The sequence below is a fragment of the Dendrobates tinctorius genome, unplaced genomic scaffold, assembly GCF_039654945.1.
Source record: "Dendrobates tinctorius isolate UK_male_01 unplaced genomic scaffold, ASM3965494v1 ptg000086l, whole genome shotgun sequence".
NCBI classification, from domain to species: domain Eukaryota; kingdom Metazoa; phylum Chordata; class Amphibia; order Anura; family Dendrobatidae; genus Dendrobates; species Dendrobates tinctorius.
In genome coordinates this window covers 46,901,932-46,923,687 of record NW_027361754.1, presented here as the reverse complement: position 1 = coordinate 46,923,687, position 21,756 = coordinate 46,901,932, and the positions used below count along the sequence as shown (strand labels likewise).

The following is a 21,756-nucleotide window of genomic DNA, read 5'->3' as shown; positions in this document are numbered from 1 at the left end:
GGGAAGGTGAGAGGAGGAGGAACCGGCAAAAGATACAGTAAAGGAGCGGTCGGAGAGATAGGAGGAGAACCATGAGAGAACGGTTTCCTCGAGGCCAATGGAACGGAGCATAGTGAGGAGGAGTTGGTGATCCACAGTGTCGAATGCTGCAGAGAGATCCAAGAGAATTAGCATGGAGTAATGACCATTTGATTTAGCTGTTAGCAGATCATTAGAGACTTTAGTGAGGGCAGTTTCAGTAGAGTGTAAAGAGCGGAAACCAGATTGGAGAGGGTCGAGAAGAGAGTTATCAGAGAGATAGCGGATCAGACGGGAGTGGACCAGGCGTTCCAGGAGTTTAGAGATGAAGGGAAGATTAGAGACAGGTCTATAGTTAGCAGCACAGTTTTGGTCGAGGGATGTTTTTTAAGTAGTGGATGTATGATAGCATGCTTAAATGAGGAGGGAAAAATACCAGAAGAGACAGAGAGGTTAAATATTTTAGTTAGGTGAGGAGTGACAGCAGGGGAAAGGGACTGGAGCAGACGTGACGGAAATGGGTCACTGGTGCAAGTGGTTGGGCGAGAAGATGCAAGGAGCCTGCTTACTTCTTCTTCTGTGACTGGTTCAAAATCAGAGAGTGAGCTAGATGCAGTGGGGGAGGGAGGACAGTGCATGGTATGAGAGGATTTGGAGATAATTTCCTGTCGAATCTGGTCAATTTTTTCTTTGAAGTAATTGGCCAGATCGTCAGCTCGGAGCTCCGTGGTTGGGGCCTGTACTCTTGGGTTGAGTAGAGAATGAAAAGTGTCAAAGAGACGTTTCGGGTTATTGGACAGTGACGTGATGAGGGTGTTGAAATAGGCTTGTTTGGAGAGGTGAAGGGCAGTGTTGTATGTTCTAAGCATAAACTTAAAATGAACTTTACTTTCAAAGCGTCATGTCAAGGCTCGTCTACAGTTTGCTCATGATCACTTGGAGGACTCTGAGACAGACTGGTTCAAGGTTCTCTGGTCTGATGAGACCAAGATCGAGATCTTTGGTGCCAACCACACACGTGACGTTTGGAGACTGGATGGCACTGCATACGACCCCAAGAATACCATCCCTACAGTCAAGCATGGTGGTGGCAGCATCACGCTGTGGGGCTGTCTCTCAGCCAAGGGGCCTGGCCATCTGGTCCGCATCCATGGGAAGATGGATAGCACGGCCTACCTGGAGATTTTGGCCAAGAACCTCCGCTCCTCCATCAAGGATCTTAAGATGGGTCGTCATTTCATCTTCCAACAAGACAACGACCCAAAGCACACAGCCAACAAAACCAAGGCCTGGTTCAAGAGGCAAAAAATCAAGGTGTTGGAGTGGCCTCGTCAGTCTCCTGACCTTAACCCAATTGAAAACTTATGGAAGGAGCTCAAGATTAAAGTCCACATGAGACACCCAAAGAACCTAGATAACTTGGAGAAGATCTGCATGGAGGAGTGGGCCAAGATAACTCCAGAGACCTGTGCCGGCCTGATCAGGTCTTATAAAAGACGATTATTAGCTGTAATTGCAAACAAGGGTTATTCCACAAAATATTAAACCTAGGGGTTGAATAATAATTGACCCACACTTTTATGTTTAAAATTTATTAAAATTTAACTGAGCAACATAACTTTTTGGTTTGTAAGATTTATGCATCTGTTAATAAATCCTGCTCTTGTGTGAAGTTTGAAGGCTCTAACTTATTTACATCTTATCAAACCTGCTAAATCTGCAGGGGGTTGAATACTACTTGTAGGCACTGTATATAGATAATAGACAGACAGATGATAGATAGATAGATAATAAATTGGAGGGAAGGCACTGATGCGGCCATACCTCTACGTCTATAAGAGGCTGCTAACATGTTTCCTTTAAACTTTGTGTAAAAGTTGTAAAAGTTCATCGTGAGTGTGGCCCCGTCATGGTGACGTGTGCGATGTCTGTCTTTATACAGCCTTATTAATGTGGAGCCGCTTGTGCCCCGATGTGTCACGGTTCTTTTGCTCCAGGACTCGTCGCACACGTGGGTCTCTGCACAGCGCAGACTGGGAGCCGCCGAGCGTCGTCCGTCGCACACCCCCCTGACGCGCCGGCTTCCCCCCTCCGCTGCCGCCTGTGCCGCTGTTTAAATGGGCCAAGTTGGAGAAGCGGCGGAGAAGCGGAGTCTTGTTTGGTCAGGACAGTGTGTGAACTCCGCTGTGTGTGACACCTAGAACGTAGCGGGATCCCCCAGCAGAGCAGGCGCTAGCACAGTGCGCGCAGCCGGCCAGAGCGGCGCTGCCGAGGACGGAAGCAGGGGACAGACGGGCGCCAGCCACACTCACACTGTACTAAGTGATCAGTACTATATCACCCTGCTCATTTCTCCCCGGAGCAGGCAGGTGGAGGGACACAGAGCTGAGCGCACGCAAAACTTTCCTCCACTGCTGCCCACTGCGCTCCTAGGGTCAGACAGAGGGTGGAGGAGCCAGGAGGGGGCAAAGGTGCAAGCACTGGGCACATAGGGGCAGCCCGGAGAGGACGAGGCGCTGCGGGGAGCGCAGTTAGCACCACGGGGGAGGTCAATAAGGGATCAATAAGCGGCGTTTGGTGAGGCAGCATGATGTCTCCGGCGGCTCAGCCCTCCTCTCCAGCATGTCATGTCTCAGTCGGGCTGCCTGGCAGATCAGCAGAGGAGGCGCAGTGCGAGCAGCTGTGAGCCCGACACAAGGCAGGAGCCGCCGCAGCCCGGAGAGCGCAATCACGGGGCAAGCTGGGGACACCATGCCGGCCATCAAGAAGGAGAGACCGGATCGCGAGGAGCTGGCCCTGGCAGCCTTCAACCAACCCATGGACACTATCCCCGGCTATCTGACCGCTGCCATCCCAGTGGTGACCCCGCACCCTCCAGCCTACGAGCACCTCTTTGCCACCCATGCCCACCGCGCCTACCTGGGCTTCCATGAGCCCCACCACCCGCCTCTGCCTGATGACCTCATGCTGGAGAGGTTCTCCTCCATCCCGGACTTCCAGCCCCTCTTTGATCAGGGGGAGCCGTGCATAGAGGTGGAGTGCGGCGAGAACAAGGCGCTGCTCTACATCCAGAAGTTGTGCCAGGGCAGCAAGGGGCCCTCCATCCGCTACCGGGGAGAGTGGCTCACGCCCAACGAGTTCCAGTTTGTAAGCGGACGGGAGACGGCCAAAGACTGGAAGCGGAGCATCAGGCACAAAGGTACCGGGGGGAACTCGGCCCAAAGTTCGGGGAAAGTCTCTGCTTATCACATACCATGGGGGATGCCCTGTGTGGGTGGCTGCAGGGCAGGAAGGGGTTAACCTTTTTTTTGGGGGGGATCTCACCTGTACTGCTCTATATTCCTGTCCTGCATTGTTGATTGATGATAATGCTAAGCAGCCCTGATCTCATGGGATGGCTGGCAGAGTATGGATGAAGGCACAATCGCTTGGTACATTTTCTGCACCATACACGTCGTTATTATCGGTCGATCGTTGTCGGGGGTCGAGCTGTAAAAGCACAGAAGTGGATCGGACAGACCCCCAAGAGCTTACTCTCAATTTATGTCTGTGGTCCCTCTGGAGCTCTTCTGTTTAGTGAGACCCAGAGGAGACGGTGATTGCACCCCAAGAGCTTACTATCCACTTATATATGGGGCTATGGGACGGTGTGTTTCTATAAGAAGTGACCCATGTGTTGGGGGGATAATCTGCAAAGCATGTGATCATGACAGTCGGATAATATGGGGGTTAACCCTTTACACATTACTTGTCATTGCTAGTGTGGGATCATTCATTGATATCCCCCTAGCCCCCAATGTTCCTTCCTGGCAGTTTAATTAGATGGATGGGGAGGAAAGGAGGTGGTGGTGGGGGGGATAACATCCAAACGTGGTTATAGGAAGCATGCTCAGTGACACTCCCTGCCCTCCCATTCTCCCTCCCTCTTCCTTCCCTCTCCGGTGACCCCAGCTCTCCGGATGGGGAGTTGGCACTGAGGCGCAGGCTGCTGGGCTTGTGGAGGTAAATGGGGAGGGCAGACACATCCGCACACCCACCCTTCTTCCGCCCAGGGGCACAAAGTCATGATAAGGGGAGAAGCCATAAATTCCATAAGTGGGTCTTTACAGTCTGAACCCTGGAGAGATTAACATTTACATAAAGGGCATTTTTATTCCCACTCATTACCCTGATTCTCTCTATGAGGCCCCAGATCTGAGCGGGATCCACAAAACTGCCCATAGATTTAGAGTGGGACCTCGCAGAAAGGTCTATGGAGAGGGGCTGGAGAGTGAGTCCCCTAGTCAGTGCTAAGAAGAGGTCATTAACCCTTCCAGACTGGGAGGTGTGCCTGGTGGGCACTGCCAGCCCCTGTGGCAAATGTCTTCTACTATTCCACTTAGATTTTTTTCCTTATTGCTGTCTTTTTGTGCTGGTTACATTCGGAGTGTTACTGTTATTTTATGCCAGGATTGAGGTTATATTACTGTTACTTTGTGTAATGTTTACATGTTTATGTTACTTTCTGCAACTATGAGTCAATCTATAAACTAGTACATATGTGTGCCCTGGTAAAGTTTGGATTTCCATCAGTTTTTATCTCTTGATCATAGCTGTAATGTTTGTGTTGAAATTTGCACAATTATTGCGCCCTTTTGGTGGGGGTAGTGCGCCACTGCTGACAAAGTTTCTATCATGGCTACATGGTGATCACCCCATAGAACAATAGTAATGAAGTAATATTTTGTAACAATGCTCATTCTAGCGATCATTTAATTTTCAGTTTTCAGTCTGTTTGGGGGGTCAAAGTCTTTATGTGTAAACCGCGCCTATGATGGGACTGTCACCTTATCTGCTGCTGACCCTCTGCGCACCGCCCACAGCTCATCACCTTGTCTCTTCTCTCTTTTCATGTGCTGCTTCCAGGGAAAAGTCTGAAGACTCTTATGTCAAAAGGAATCTTACAGGTACATCCTCCAATCTGTGATTGCCCTGGGTGTCGAATTTCGTCTCCAGTGGTAAGATCATTGCTCAGACTCTGTTTAAGCTCCTTTTTCTCTGCTGCATCCTAGGCTGTTTTGATCAGAGTTGCTGATTGACACTGCTGTATTCACTGGCTGTGCCGTTGACAGATCAGGCATTTTGAGGTCTTCCTGATAATAAGTTTTGATGTTGCATGGAAGTTTTCACTTTTACTTTTTTTTATAGAAATGTTCAATCGGAAGGGGTTTTCTGGTTTTGCCTAAGTAAGGCTGAACTAATTGAACATTCATAATACCCACACTTCCTAACCTGAACTGGTTGATAAAGGGGGAAAACTGTTGCTGGAAAGTGTTGTTTTTTTTAGGCCAAAGTGGGAACGGGACCATGTTTTATTTCTCATGCTATTTGTCTGTGTAGGCAGTTCTTTTTTACAAAATATGCCAAAAACCATGCATACATGTACAGTATCTAGCATCCTTGGGCATATACAAATGTACAATGCCCTCATCCCCCACGTTGTTGCACACTACATGTGCTTTGCTATCTGAACCTTAAATATAATATAGAAAGTGGAATAACTATTTAATGGCAAGTAGTTTGGCATTTTTTACAGTGAGAATGTGGACCACTGTCCATGTGTGTTTTATGTCTGTGCCCCTTCATATGACTGAGGAGGTACGTCAACTATACACTCATATAAAGAGTGTCAGTGGTCCGGAGTTTCAGGTCTTATGTTATTCTTGCACTCCAGCCAAAAACATACATATTGGTTGTTTTGAGACATATATAGAAAGAAAACGCTTTGCAACATTATGAAGTACTGTACATAGAAGTGTTTGCAATTTATCAAAGGAAGTAGTTGTGGCATGTGTGACCTGTTCCACATATACCAAGATACTTTTTTATGTTTATGACTTTCAATTTGGCATTCTGCATTAGTGTGTATAGTTGATGGAGCAAAGTGATTACTGAAGACAATATTTCTGTGTTGGAATGAGACAAATAGGTTCTCTAAATTAAGTTCCATCGTTTTCTATGCAGAGCTTACTACTCTGTACAATGATGTTGGGTATTACATACAGAAGCGGAGGATATTGTTTACATTACAACCCAGATATTGTAAAACTAAAGCTTCCACAATGCCCCAACAGCATTGTCACACTATGGTTAGAGTTGTAGTTTCGCAACAATAGGGGAGATGCAAATCTGAGACTATGACTCTTGTCCATTGAGATTGAATATGTGGTTATATCCTTATGTTACTATCTGATAATTTTGGATAATAGGTAAATAATAAAAAAAAATCCTCATTGCTGGATTTTTTAGCCGTTCAGCAATAGAGTAGTATATTTGTAACTCATGTAACTTCATTAGCAGATTACAGACTACTCTTTTATGATGGTCATTCAAACTGGCAGACAAAGACAGAAAAGGGCCCCTGTGCAAGAACAATATATGGGTCCTTTGCAGTCTAGAAGCTCATCATAATGCACAATTCCACCTGCTGTGGAGGTGGAAATGGGTCCTGTTACCTCTAGGGCCCCTCTGAGGCTGCACAAGTTGCACCAATGATATGTCCGCCCCTGTTCATTCATCTACATTGGCAGAGTATAAGCTGCCCTAAATAGCTACTTGAAAATGGAAAGTTCTAAGTTGTTATATGCTAATTTGCTTGTGGATTGTTTAAAGGGTTATTTTCAATTTTTTTTTCTGCATAAAATTGCAACGTTGTTGTAAATACAAGCAACTTTGCAAATTACTTGTTATTAAAAATCTTCCTTGTTTACAAAAAATGTATGGATTTTTAATTCTATAGTTTACTGCTTGTTGCCCAGGTTATTGACTGCTGCTACAGGCTATCAGAATTTGCCGGGCTCCCAGGAAAGGAGTGTAGCACTTACATGCTCTCTGCGGCGGAGCTTGTAAGCTTTGCTTAGAAGTTGGCTGGATCCATTCCAGCTTCAGTGTCCCCAAGCTCCAGTGATGCTGCAGAGGGAAGCATAGGAGAGCGCGTAGTTCTGGCCAATGGTGCCACTATGCTAACTGAACAAAGTGTCAATCAGGAGCCTCCCCCTCCAGCAACAAGAAATAGGGAGATGGAAGGGTGTGATCCTACCTAAGGGTATGTGCAGACGTTCAGTATTAGGCCGGGGTCACACTTGTGAGTGTGATGCAAGAAACTCGCATCAATACCCAGCAGCTGCTGCCGGCACTCAGGATCGGAGTGTGCGGCTGCATGAATTTCTATGCAGCTGAACGCTCCGGACCCGAGTGCTGGTGGCGGTGCCAGGTATTGATGCCGGAGACTCTCGTGAATTCCTCACATCACACTCACAAGTGTGACCCCGACCTTAGGGTATGTGCAGAGTTTCAGTATTAGTCAGTGCTTTCTACGCAGCACATGTCCGCTCCATCCAAAGCGCTGCCAGCTTTTGAACGCAGGTGATTCCGCATGTGATCACTGAACAATGCGGAAATACCGCGTCCAATACATGGGTGAAATTTATCTCATGGAGACTCGCGTCTCCGCAAGATAGATAGACATGCTGCGGTCTAGAAAGACATGACGCATGTCTATCTTCCCAGGGAAGCGTGGGTGTCAGAGCACGCATAATGGACATGGGATTTCATGAAATCCCATCCACTATGCTGTAACATCTGGACGCTACGGGTTGGATGCAGCATTTACTGACCGTGGGAACATACCCTTAAAGGCTCCAAGGAAGCAATCCTTAGCATATGAACATGGTTTTATATGTGCTCCATAATAGGGTATAATGATATCATAGTGGCTTATACTGGATGATAAAAATGCACCAAATTTATCTGTCAGCTCCTGGTTGAATCAATTTTTGGCTAAAGTTTGACTCACTTTGTCACATTTTTTAGCCATACTCCTTCAAGCCACATCATAGCATTTACTTCTACAACTGAGCAACAAAAGGTATCTAAAACTAGATGCACCAATTTAGTTATGTAACCTGGTGCATCGAGTGCTGCACACTGACAGTAGCACATATGATCCCAGTTTTCCGCTTGGGCACCAAATAGTGCAAAGTTAGCCAAGTCCTAGGCTTGTGGCCCAGTCATGGTAAAATCACACTCGCACCATAACTTGAGCTTTTTCAATATCAAAAATTCAAGTAAAATGCCTTTTACCACAGACATTTCAATGTAGCCAGTACCACGTCTTTCCATAGATCTTTGGCATTTCGTGTACAGCTGTGTTTCTTTCTTAAAATAATGAAAAAGAAGCCTCTCTATACTTGTTCATGCCGGTCCTGTACCTAATAATGTGGAGCCAGTTGGTCCTGTGGATTTATCTGTGGCTTTTATCTTGAGGTATGAACTAACCGTAGCTGCCGACAGCCAGAGCTGGAGGTGATAAAAAACGTAACGAAAGGGAATTAATGGCGAGGAACAGTAAAATCAATGAAATCCTATAGGCAGACGGAAGAAATTAGTCAAAAAGACAATTTTGTGGGATGAAATGGCAGTTTCATTGATATCATTATTTTATTGCCTAACCTGAATGCATTTTATACTGTCGTATAATTTGAGATTTTAAAGGGCTCCTTTATGTGAGCTGAGGTGGACTTTTTTGTGATGTTTTATCAATGCTTTGGGCAAGATTAATCTTTTTTTTTCCAGGAGTCAATGTTGTTTAGCATGCTGAGATCTCTGCATGTTTTTCTTTTATAAGAAAGAATTGCAACAGTGTAGCTTGGAAAGACTCTCTGTAACATTGGATCCTTTTCATTGATGTGTGGATAGTATACACAGGTATCTAGTCCACCAATGCACCTGGAAACAATGAGATAAATGAGGCATAAGATGCCTTGTTCCTCAGTCAAACGCGTGGATCTGTAGTTGAGGAAAAGCATGTCCAGCTTAAGGGGTGAAAGCACCTTCAGCTTTTTTCTGTAGACGGTTGCGGAAAAAGGGTGCAAATGCCTTTGCATTTCAAGCGCCATTCACCCCTTAGTCATTGCTTAGCTTTAGTCTGGGTGTATGGCGCCTGTAACCACACATGAAGTTTTACTGACTTTTTACACCCTTCTCCCCTATGGATATTTGAATGGATTCTGAACTTCTTTTCATCCCATGTGCTGAACTTGTGAATACACATAGTAGACCGCAGGTGAGTCACAAGCACAAGATTTCATAGGCATATGGATTGGGGTAAAGCTGGCCTTTTTCTTCATACTTAATGGATGTGTAGTACAGTGCCTTGAGAAAGTATTCGTCCCCCCTGGAACTTTTCAAACTTTTTCCCACATATCAGTCTTCAAACATCAAGATACTAAATGTAAATTTTTGGTGACGAAAAGTGGGGTGTGCAATATTATTCGGCCCCTTTACTTTCAGTGCAGCAAACTCACTCCAGAAGTTCATTGTGGATCTCTGAATGATCCAATGTTGTCCTAAATGACTAATGATGATAAATATAATCCACCTGTGTGTAATCAAGTCTCCGTATAAATGCACCTGCTCTGTGATAGTTTCAGGGTTCTGTTTGATGCACAGAGAGCATCATGAAGACCAAGGAACACATCCGTGATACTGTTGTGGAGACGTTTAAAGCCGGATTTGGATACAAAGTGATTTCCAAAACATCCCCAGGAGCACTGTGCAAGAGATCATATTGAAATTGAAGGAGTATCATACCACTGCAAATCTACCAAGACCCGGCTGTCCCTCTAAACTTTCATGTCAAACAAGGAGGAGACTGATCAGAGATGCAGCCAAGAGGCCCATGATCACTCTGGATGAACTGCAGAGATCTACAGCTGAAGTGAGACAGTCTGTCCATAGGACAACAATCAGTCATACACTGCACAAATCTGGCCTTTATGGAAGAGTGGCAAGAAGAAAGCCATTTCTCAAAGATATCCATAAAAAGTGTTGTTTAAAGTTTGCAACAAGCCACCTGGGAGACACACCAAACATGTGGAAGAAGGTGCTCTGGTCAGATGAAACTAAAATCGAACTTTTTGTCAACAATGCCAAGCGATATGTATGGCGTAAAGGCAACACAGCTCATCACCCTGAACACATCATCCCCACTGTCAAACATGGTGGTGGCAGCATCATGGTTTGGGCCTGCTTTTCTTCAGCAGGGACAGGGAAGATGGTTACAATTGATGGGAAGATGGATGGAGCCAAATACAGGACCATTCTTGAAGAAAACCTGTTGGAGTCTGCAAAAGACCTGAGACTGGGACGGAGATTTGTCTTCCAACAAGACAATGATCCCAAACATAAAGCAAAATCTACAATGGAATGGTTCACAAATAAACGTATCCAGGTCTTAGAATGGCCAAGTCAAAGTCCAGACCTGAATCCAATCGAGAATCTATGGAAAGAGCTGAAAACTGCTGTTCACAAACGATCTCCATCCAACCTCACTGAGCTCGAGCTGTTTGCCAAGGAAGAATGGGCAAGAATTTCAGTCTCTCGATGTACAAAACTGATGAGACATACCCCAAGTGACTTGCAGCTGTAATCGCAGCAAGAGGTGGTGCAACAAAGTATTAAGTTAAAGGGGCTGAATAATATTGCATGCCTCACTTTTCAGTTTTTGAATTTCCACAAAAATTTAAAATAACCAATAAATTTCGTTCAACTTCACAATTGTGTTCCACTTGTTGTTGATTCTTCACCAAAACTTTACATTTGGTATCTTTATGTTTGAAGCATGATATGTGGGAAAAGGTTGAAAAGTTCCAGGGGGCCGAATACTTTCTCAAGGCACTGTATTCTCATTGAAAGTCTTTAGCAAGCAGCCAGATGTTACAACTTAATAAAGCAGATTTTTATGAATCCTGTTCACATACGCTTTTATTTTTTTCCTTGGGTTTTAGCCAAACTTATAGTGCCTACATGCAGTAATTAACGGGGTTTCTTAAGCCCCACTAAAGAACATTGAAAGTCCTTCCTCTGTCTATACAGAAGATGTGCAAGTCCACTTTTAATTGGATTATATGTCCACCCACTGGTGGATATAGACAGAGTAGAACCCCTGTGCAAGGACTGTATACAGCAACTTTCTAGGCCAGTAGTTCTTTGTAATGCACAATTTCACCTGCTTCGGAGGTGGTAGCGACCCCCCTACCTCTTGGGCCCCCTGGGCAGTCGCACCAATGATATGTCAGCACCTGTATCAACTATGAGGTCTAATAGTTAATTTATGACCATTAGAAGTAGAGCTTGAGGTTGCATTCACGTTTTGCTTTTTTTTCAGAACCACAATGTTTTTGCCCCAATATTTGAAAATTGCAGCAAAGTGGTGCATTTTTGCCATGACTGGCAAAACAACATAACACGGCCACAGCGTATGAATGCAGCCTTAGTGGCTCTCAAAATCTATACAGAAGGATTTATCCAGTAGAATAACAATTTTTTTAAAGGAGCCGCCAATATTTTTACAACCCCCCCCCCCCCCCCCTCAAAAAAAAAACAAAACGGAACTCTCCAAGTCCCAGCAGCAATTCTTCAGTGGTGCTACTGGTCCTTGTTTCCATGCGGCCCACACATGATCGCTACAGGCAATCGTTGGCTGCAGCAGTCCTGTGCCATACAACTGGCATCATGGTTCCCAATACTGAACGGTAATGTCAGCAGTACGGCACATATCCGTTGCAGAAGATGCATGTTGGACACATATAAGTTAAAAAAAAGTGCTAGTTCACGAGGGAAAAAGACTTGGTGACGATTGTAGGGTCAGATCATTAAGCAGTTTTCTCCAGAATTCTAATATAGCACCGACTGAAAAATCACAGCATTTTAGGAGAACTTGAAGTTGTGCAAGAAGTTTGCAACTTTTGTCTTTTTTTACTCCAGTTCCAAGCAGCTTTGCCAACTTTTTTAAAAGTGGTCGGAGTTCAGACAGGGTGTGGCCAAGTGCGCCCGACATAATCATTTACACCACAAAAGTGGCGTACGTACCATCATAAATACACACTAGTCCCTGCTTGGCGGACATTTCTGGCAATGGCACACAACAGTTGAAAGATGCGCCAAATTCATTAGAGATGCATGCCGCTTGATGAATTCAGCATATTTTACTCCGGTGCTGCTTTCATGTAGATCAGCGTACAAAATGTCATTCTTAATGAATCAAGGTCTTTGTCTTTCATTTTTGTTTTTTCATATTGGCAGCAGTAGGTTTTTTTTTACGTTTTAACATTGGATGAATGTTAGGCGAACCCATGATTTTCAGCGGTGTCAGCCAACTATCTAATGTTTAACTGGGCCTCTCGACTCTATAAACTAGTAGTAATGTCCCCTGAAGATCATTTTTAGCTTTGCTTCAGACGTTAGTTTTTCAGCTTTTTGACATTGATGATCATTCCTCAGGATGAGTCCTCAATATCAGATCATTGAGGGTCTGGCTTTCCCAGCGATCGGCTGTTTTCAGGTTCGATGCCAGTCCGGAGTGAACGTAGCCGGAACAGCAAAGGGCTGTTCCCTTTAAAGGGTTTGTCTTAAATTCATGTATTTGGGACTTAAAACCAGGACCGAACCTTTCCTATTTCATTCCTTTGTTTCAGTAACTAATAATCTGTGTTGGACAAAAGTTGAAATAAAATTGAAAATGAACTCTGTGTCCTTTTAGCTTTTAATAACAGGATTTTAAAATATTGAGTAACTTTCTTCTATAGCAGTGCCAGAAACCACTTTGATGCTTGTTAAGGTGAAGATGTCTGGTCTTTTCCTAGAGTAATAGAACCTGGAACTTGTGTGGATAGGTTGTCAGGATGTGGCCGGCCTAGTGATCGTATTGGGGCTCAGTATACCTTCATCACTATTTGTATATTAAAGGAATTTGTGTAGGATTTGGATGAGCGGCTCTCCTCTCCATAGGTTTTGTCTGGTATTGCAGTTCAAATCTATTGAAGTAAATTTGTCAGAGCTGGAATACCCAGCACAACCTGTGGACAGGCATGGCACTGTTTTTTATATAAAGGAGCCAGCTTGCAATGCCACAAATCCTGTACATAATCCCGGCCCCATCCCTGCACTTTTTTTGGGTGAAAATTTAGTCATTGTTGTACTGAAGTGCCAAAGGACCACTAGTAACCAACTCCAGTGCCCCACTTTTCACCTGCATGCAAATGTGAGGGTGGTGGCCCCACTCTTGCACAGGGGCCAACCGGAGGATTCTCCTGTTCTTTTGTGGGCCAGTCCAGTCCTGAATGTTCATGTGCATCTCTCTCTATTCACTTCTATGGGAGTTCCATACAAAGTCGAGCCTGCTTGTTCCCATAGAAGTGAGTTAAGACACTTCACATGTGCTGCCAACACTCAATAAAACCGGGCTCCATTCTCAAAATAGATAGGCGTCCTCAGATTTAAAACCCACATGTATCAGACATTATTTCTTCTCCTGTGGATTTGCCATAAATGATTAAGATGGGAATACCATTTTAAATTATTGTTTCCCACCAATGAAGATCTGCTCAATTGGCTAAAACTTAAAAATGTAAAATTACTTAAAGGGGTTGTGCCAAGTTTGAAAGCTGTGCCCTATCCATGGGATTTTAATGTGGCACAGGGCAGTAGCCATGGGCGAGGTACTTGTCTGCCATACCCTGACAAGCTACATGAAAATGGGGAGTCCTGGCTGGGTGTATCGACTTTAGGTGTGGTGGTGATACATCCTTGTAGACCACATGGTGCCGTTGCAATCAGCCGGCCAGGACCACTGACAGATGTTACAGAGTTCAATGAGAGAGAACATAGATGATAAATAAACTTATTTTTACTGAACAATAACTTTTGAGGAACTATGTACAGTAGGTAGTAGGTGTTATCTTCAGGAACGTTTCCGTTATGACATGGAACATCATCACACACTTTGGCATCCCTTTCCTGGAGTCACTGTAGATTTCTACTTAGCTCTTCTGCCTCAACAAAGCCCATCACACACTATTCCGGGATAGACCTCGTCTCCACTAACTGCACTAAAGTCCAGCAGCCAAGAGTCTTATACTTCCATCAGCGGTTCCGAATCCTCCACTTAGGGGAATTATCTATCCCGATATGGCCACTGTTTAGCTTTCCGCTTTATTGACCACTTCCCTAGGCATTCCCTCTTAGTCTTGCTTATCCTTCCTTTTCCGGCCCATTTCGCTAGGCTTCCAGCCCCAGGCCCGATACGTCTTCTTTCTGTCTCTTCTCACTCTCAACCGACTCCGGACACTAATAACTTCCTTCTTGTTGTCTCTTCTCCCATAGGAGCTTAATAACTGCTTTGTTCGTCTCCTTTTTGCCACACAAGCACCCAGTGTGTAGAGTTCTTCTACTCAGCCAAACTTGTGGTCTACTACTACTGCAAGTTGGTCCCTATCTCATATTCTTCCCGGAAACTATGTGTTGTGCCTTCACTTAGCTATTCCCCCCCCTGACTAGTCCCAGCTATTAACTCGGCAACGATCTCTGTCAACTAACCTAGTGCTCGGTAGAACACAACTCTATCTCTATCAACGTAGAACAGTAAACATTCCAAACACTATAATACATTACATCATTTCACATATCAAGAAGGGTAAGTGTTGGCACCACCTCCACTTCCTTACAGTTTCCCCTTCTTTAACAATGGCCACCTTTTGCCATCTGGAATCTGCAAAACACCAAAGCAAATTCAACCCAACACCACATGTAATGCATTTTAACTTTAAACAATTCTAGATCATCTTTTCCTTGTTTTGTCCACGCCCCGGCCTGCTATATGAAAATGAGGGTTCTGCCTGGGTATGTGGACTTTAGTTGTGATAGAGATACGCCCTTGCAGACCGCCTGATGGCGTTGTATTCGGCCGGCCAGGACCAGATGTTACAGATTTCAAGTGAGGGAGAGCATAGGTCTTAAATAAACATATTTTTACTGCACAATATATTTTGAGAAACTATGTACAGCAGGTAGTAAGAATTCATCTTCAGGAACGTTTCTGTTATGAAATGGAGCATCATCACACACTTTCTCCTCCCTTTCCTGGAGTCACTCTCTCTTTCTACTTCACTTAGCTCTTCTGCCTCTACATAGCCCAGAACACTCTATTCCAGGAATCTCCTCGTCCCCACTAACAGCACTGCAGTCCAACAAGCAAGAGTCTTATACTTCCACCTGTGGTTTTGCGTCCTTCTCCTTAGGGAGTTTTCTATGCCAATATGGCCACTACTTAGAATCTGCAAAAACTCTAGTGCATGCCCTCATCATCTCCTGCCTTGACTACTGCAACCTCCTGCTCTGTGGCCTCCCATCTAACACTCTTGCGCCCCTCCAATCTATCCTAAACTCTGCTGCCCGACTAAACACCTATCCCACACTATTCCCTGTCCTCTCCTCTCTGTCAATCCCTTCACTGGCTCCCCATTATCCAGAGACTCCAGTTCAAAACCCTAACCATGGTATACAAAGCCATCCACAACCTGTCTCCTCCATACCTCTGTGGCCTCATCTCCCAGTACCTACCAGCACGCATCCTCTGATCCTCACAAGATCTTTTTCTCTACTCTCCTCTTATCCCCTCTTCCCACAATCTCATACAAGCTTTCTCCCGCGCACCCCCCTCCTCTGGAACTCTCTACCCCAACATATCAGACTCGTCTACCATAGAAACCTTCAAAAGGAACCTGAAGACCTACCTCTTTCTTCCTACAAGCCTACCACCTGCATTAACCACCGATCCACCAAACCAATGCATGACCAGCTCTGCCCTCACCTATTGTATCCTCACCCAGCCCTTGTAGATTGTGAGCCCTCACGGGTAGGGTCCTCCACCTCCTGTACTAGTTGTGACTTGTATTTATTAAGATTATTGTACTTGTTTTTTATTATGTATACCCCGTTTCACATGTAAAGCGCCATGGAGTAAATGGCGCTATAATAATAATAGTTATACTTGAATTACCACCTCACTAGGCAATCCCATTGCGTCTTGCTTATCCTTCCTTTTTTGTCACATTACTCTCCTGACAGGCAACTCTGTACCGTCCAGCTAGGCATCCTGTCCCAAGCCCGATACTTCTTCCTTCTTTCTCTTCTTACTCTGGACCGACTCCGGACATTAAACACTTCTTTCTCGCTGTCGCTTCTCCTGTAGGAGCTTACTACCTGCCTTGGTCGTCTCCCTCTTGTCACATAAGCAACCACTGCATGCTTTTCTGTTACTCAGCCAAACCTGTGCTCTGCTACTACTGTAGGCTTGTCGCAATCTGCCATTCTTCCCGGAAACTCACTGATGTTCCCTCTTAGAACTTAGCTCCTACCCCTTGGACTAGTCCCAGCTTTTATCTCCAACTATCCCTGTCAACTACTGGGCAGAACACAACTCTATCACTATCAATGCAGAACAGTAAACATTCCAACGACATTACCGTATATCATTTCACATATAATGAAGGGGAAGTGTGGGCACCACCTTCGCTTCCTTACAGGATAGTGGATGACTTCCTGATCGCTTTGGGCCCCTCCACCGATCCCAAAAACAGGGCTTTAAAGAACCCTGTGTGAATGGATTGCAGGTCGAACACGTGAACCACCGATCCATTCATTCTTAATAGGAGTGCTGAACACCTTACAAAGCACTGCGCTAGGCTATCTTTGGCTGTCCCTTTGAGAATGAATGGAGAATGATTGCTTTACTCGACCTCCAGTCCATTCAGACCATGGTCTTTAGAACTTGGTGATCTATGGGGGTCCCAGCGATCAGGAAATTATCCCTTATCCTATGGATAAGTGGTAGCTTCTCATTTTGCATACATTTTAAAGAGGTTGTCCACTACTTTATCATTAATGGCCTATCTTTACCATAGTTCATTAATGTCTGATTGGTCGGGGACCAACACTCAGTACCCTAAGCCAATAAACTGTTCTATGTGTCGACGGGGGAGGCCGCCGGTCTGAACTGCTCAATTGCGGAGCTGACCCATCTTCTGATAGTGGCCACGGCAGGGTACTGCATATCTGCCTCTTATTCAGATCAATAGCCTGCCATGGCCAGTCTCAGAAGACGGAGCAGCTCTGCAATTAAGTAGTTCCGGTTGGCTGTCCGCGATGACACCCGATTATAGCTGATTGGCGGGGGTGCCGATTGTCGGACCCTGACCGATCAGACATTGATTACCTATCCTAAGGATAGGTCATCAATGATAAAATAGTTAAAAGTCTCTTTAAAGGGGATGAATACTTACTTTATTCCAGTAACAGCACCCCTCATGTCCATAGGCTGAATCTGGTATTACAACTCAAGATTATTATTTTTTTTGGAAGAAAGGAGCCATATTTTCTAATGAAGCAAGGTGCCTTTGGGTCTGTATAAATGAACAGTGTTTTCAAGGCTGCAGATAATTTTGCATGAAGGAATTCATTCATACTCCAGCAGTTCTTTGTCCACGTGCACTCCCTTCCTAGTGAGTATCCTATACATATCACACCACCATAGAATGGGTCAGCCGAAAGCTTCATCGGCTGACAAGTCATTCTGCAAGACTTCTGTCTATCTTCATACCATCACACTGGGGACCTTCGCTCTGTCTCATAGAAACTTTGTAACATAAAAGATCACTTTATTGTATCAAAATTCATCCCATATCAGCTGCTCCTCCATTAGTGATTCCTGGGGCTACTCCAAACTTGAATATAGCTATACTCCAAAAGGCTCATGCAGACGACCGTATTTTCGATAAGAGTGCGTTTCGACAAAACATCAGATCGCATTCGGACCAATGTTATTTTATGAGGCCGTGCACATGTCCGTCGCATAACATACATTATTTCTATAGCACCAACTTATTTTGCAGAATGTTAACAATTAATAAAAATACAAATTTATATATTTTTTATTTTAAAACATTTTCTGTCCATCAAAGCAAAAAGTATAATTTAATTAATTAATGCTCTTATTAAAACGTTTCTTGTGAAGAGTCGGGCGTCGCCTGTTTACTTACTAATTCTAGAAAATCTATTGGGTTGTCATTGATTATCCAGAGACGGATCCTTTTTATCAATGTATTGGATAATTTACTCTAAAATCCCCCATTTTCAGTTGCAGGTTCATGTCAGTCGTTTACGCATCTTCACGCTGTGCTATTGATCCATATGAAAATCAATCAAAAATCTATTCAAAGTGGACCCTAGAGGCCTTTTTGCCCTCCAGCATCATCCTTATTTTTTTAGGTATCGGTAGTAAGTGCCATGCTGTGAAAGTAGAGGCCATTGTACAAAATGTAGAAACAGGGCAAAATTCATCTTAAAAATTATGATACAAGAAAGATGTATATCTGTGTACTGTGTTAGCCAGTAGATAGAAAAATAGAGAGTCCTCAGTGGTTGATACCTTTTAATGGCTAACTGAAAAGATGGCAACAAATTGCAAGCTTTCGAGACCTGAGTAGTCCCGAAAGCTTGCAATGTGTTGCCATCTTTTCAGTTAGCCATTAAAAGGTATCAACCACTGAGGACTCTCTATTTTTCTTAAAAATTAAGCACAAACTTGCAACAAGGTACCTATATTGAGGTCTCCAGTCGGAGTCTCTGCAACAGTCTCCAATTTGGACATTACATTTTTCTGGACTGCTATGAAAAATTCAAAGTTTCAAAAATTGTTTTTTTTTTTCTTTCGTCTGAGGAAACCACATCGACACAGTCTTCCTCTTGAGTATTTATCTCCTAACCCCTCCTCCCTTCCCTTTCTCCTCAGTTGGCCACTGTGTGGTTGCTCAGTGCCGTTCTTATCTAGGCGACCCCCTGCCTATAACTGAAGGCTTGATTCTCCAGCTGCGCCCATAACACGTCCTTCCCCCCCCCTCGCCATGCGGTCAGACCTCACAGCTGTCAGATAAACCGTCTCTCTGTGCTGTCGAGGGAGGGGGATCTCCAGAGGGGCTGTCAAGAGTTGCACACAGATATTCAACTAACAATTCCCCTTTGAAAGGTCTCAGGAAATGGGCAGGACTCGTCTCCTTGTGTCTGTTGACTGCGGTTTCAGTGTCAGGGGCACACTGGGCCCACTTCGCTATTGGCGGCTGACATGGTGCCCAGCGGGTGAGGGGACACAGGAGGGAAGCCCAAGCTCCTTTCATAAGCACCTTGTTCCCCTGCCAGGGACCTCCCACCATCTCCCTCTAAGCACGACCAAGAAACTGTCAGCTTTATGTGCTGGAGTGTGGAAATTGCTTCCCTGCCAAATCCCTGAGATGAATAGGGAGCTTTCTTATTAATAATTGCTATTAGAGGAACGTGTAAGTCCTAGGCTCCGGATGGCATGGGTCCAATCACGACGCTTGTACTCGTCCCTGTTTTTATTCTCGTATACTGACATTCACCTTCCGTGGGAAGGGTTAACGTTTGCGAGGAGGTAGCCCACCCCTGTCGCATCCAATTTGTAGTGTCAGGGAGGCTAGAGGGGGTTTAATTAATGTCTGCGCTCTGGTTTGAGGCTGCGTTCATGTGGGCCTTTTGGGTTTTCTGTGATTAGGAGAATTGATTTGAAGAGGAAATTACTTGGCGAGGGCGAAGGTGGGGAGGAAGGAGGGTGGATGATAGTGTCGGAGGAGCTGAGAGATAATTGAAGGGGAAAAGAAGGGGAAGAGGGAGGAGGAGAACGGCTTTTGGCAATGGAAATAAGGATCTATGTGCGAAAATGATAAATGGGGGTTATAGCAAGGGTGAGAATGGATTTACCTTTTGGGTTGGCAGTTGTGTTGGGCGCCTGACCATGTGTGGCATAGAATCAGGCTTATATCCCACTAGTAGTCTCTATAAGGAGGCATGAGCAACCCGCAGCACTCCACCTGTTGTGGCACTTACCGAAGAAAGTTTGAGGAGGTTGTCGTGTCAAGGTGTGTTTATATCCCTGCATGTTGACGTCTAGGCGAGGGGGATGCCCTGTGGCTACTAATGGGACAGGTGTTTCTCTAAGATTCCCAAATTCTTTCTAAGCACGTAAAAGTAATATTTTGAATAATATTCATCCACAAAAACATCTGCTCAGAGCAAGAATGTCTTATTTGTCACAGCACTTAGACAGCACTTTAGTTTATGTCTACACCCTAAAACTCTAGAATCACCATAGGGTTATTCTCAGTGGCGTAACTTGAAGCTAGTGGGCCCCAATATAAAAGCTCCAATGGGGCCACCAACTACTGCAAGCCTTTAATAACAATGGTCTTTTCATATGGCCAAAGCCACCTTTTTGGCTACCTGTGCTCCAGGGCAAGTGCAATTGCAACCCTTGCACCTATTATAGTTACGCCCATGGTTATTTGAAATACTTTGGTTATTTTCTGCCATGGTAAGAAGTTAAATTGGTATTGTTGTAATTAAAAAAAAAAAACAGCGATCCCCAAAAAAGGGACTTTCTCCAGAAATCCTAAAGGCAGTGAATGGAGCATTTGGCCTCCGATCCACTCAAAACCCCTTTTCTTGAGATTGCTTGAGTCCTTCTTGGGATCACTGGGTGTACAAGTGGTCAGATCCCCAGCCATCAGAACATTATCCCATATCTTACAGATAGGACATACCGTACATTACAGCTTAGATTTTTAGGCCCAGTCGGGACAGTGATGATGATGTCTTTACAGAATTAATAGCGCTATATAAGCAAGTGAAATAACTTGTGGAAATACCTTGCAAAATACTACTTGGAAGACGGGTCCCTTGAAATTATGTAGATCGCAGTGATCAGCTGTAATCTGTAGGGAAACTCTTCAGTAAGTCTTCAAGATTTCTGCAGCAGTGCCTCCGTAGGAGAAATGTAGCATTACACAGTGCCCAGTCTAATCTATGGGTTGCTGGGTGAGAGACGCTTTTTCTTTTTCCATCTTGAGGCAAGAGTTGAGGATCCCAAACTTGTGACCCCTCACTGTTAACTCTTAATTTCCCAATAGTTTTTCAGCATTTCCTTAACAGTTTTATAAATTAACAATAATTTTATACAATCTTTATTTAAAGCCGTTTCTATGTGAGATTTCTTTTCCGAAAAATGATTCTTATTCATTATGACTATCATCCCTTCCAGTGGAGATGTCACCCTGCTCTCCTGGCCTACTGAAAAACAAATTAGCCTAGTGCTAATTTGCCCCTGGACCCAGCCATATTTTAGGTTTTGTAGTGGTGTTGTTTGCTTGTTTTGTTCTTGTTGGTTTTTTTTATCATGAATCTTTACATGACTTTATACTTGTTAGCACTGTATACATGAACCTCATCTCCGGTTCCAAATGAGATTGGTTAATTACGCTGCTATCGGCGCTCGCTCACCCCCGTCTGTCTACAGTTATTATGTTCTCACTTGAAGACACAAGTTAGGGCTTCAGTGCAGCTTTCAATAGACCAGGATCTCTCAGATTGAAAATGAACCCAATAGGTGGTACCCAGGACGCTGCCATCGCTCTGTTTCCAGGGTAACGATAGTCAGTATTTGGAGACGGGAAAGGGCAGGCGTCCCTTCTCCCCTCTGTCTAGAGCTCCATTGATGGAACGATAGTCGATGGACATAGATAATTGAGGGTCACTGAGCTCTGCCTGACAGGCTGTCTTTAAGGCTGTTAAAGCATAAGCTCCCATTACATTTTGTGCAGAGAAAAGTAGAATACACATGGAATAAAATGTGTTCAGGCCAGGGCATCTCAAGATACTCATCGGATAATCAGTTAGTTCAGTATCCGAAGTCGGTTGTGGCAATATATCAAAAGTCATTGACCTTAAAGGGGACCTATCACCAGGTAAAAACTGTCCTCTTTCTGCTCTTGTATTATTCTGGCCGCTCTGCTC

General features: G+C 44.6%; 1 protein-coding gene across 3 annotated transcripts in view; it reads left to right on the top strand.

Moving 5' to 3' along the window:
• Positions 1–2,222: 2,222 nt before the first annotated feature.
• The window catches only part of SAMD11 (sterile alpha motif domain containing 11), a 185,779-nt gene continuing 166,245 nt past the window's right edge, over positions 2,223–21,756 (top strand). The window contains exons 1-2 of one of the 3 annotated variants that reach the window (XM_073585352.1): positions 2,223–3,217; positions 4,924–5,015. In XM_073585352.1, the coding sequence (XP_073441453.1) occupies positions 2,641–3,217; positions 4,924–5,015 (669 nt within the window). In that variant the 5' untranslated portion in view covers positions 2,223–2,640. The remainder of the gene's footprint in view (positions 3,218–4,923; positions 5,016–21,756) is intronic. The other 2 variants (XM_073585349.1, XM_073585351.1) reach the window with 2 other exon arrangements.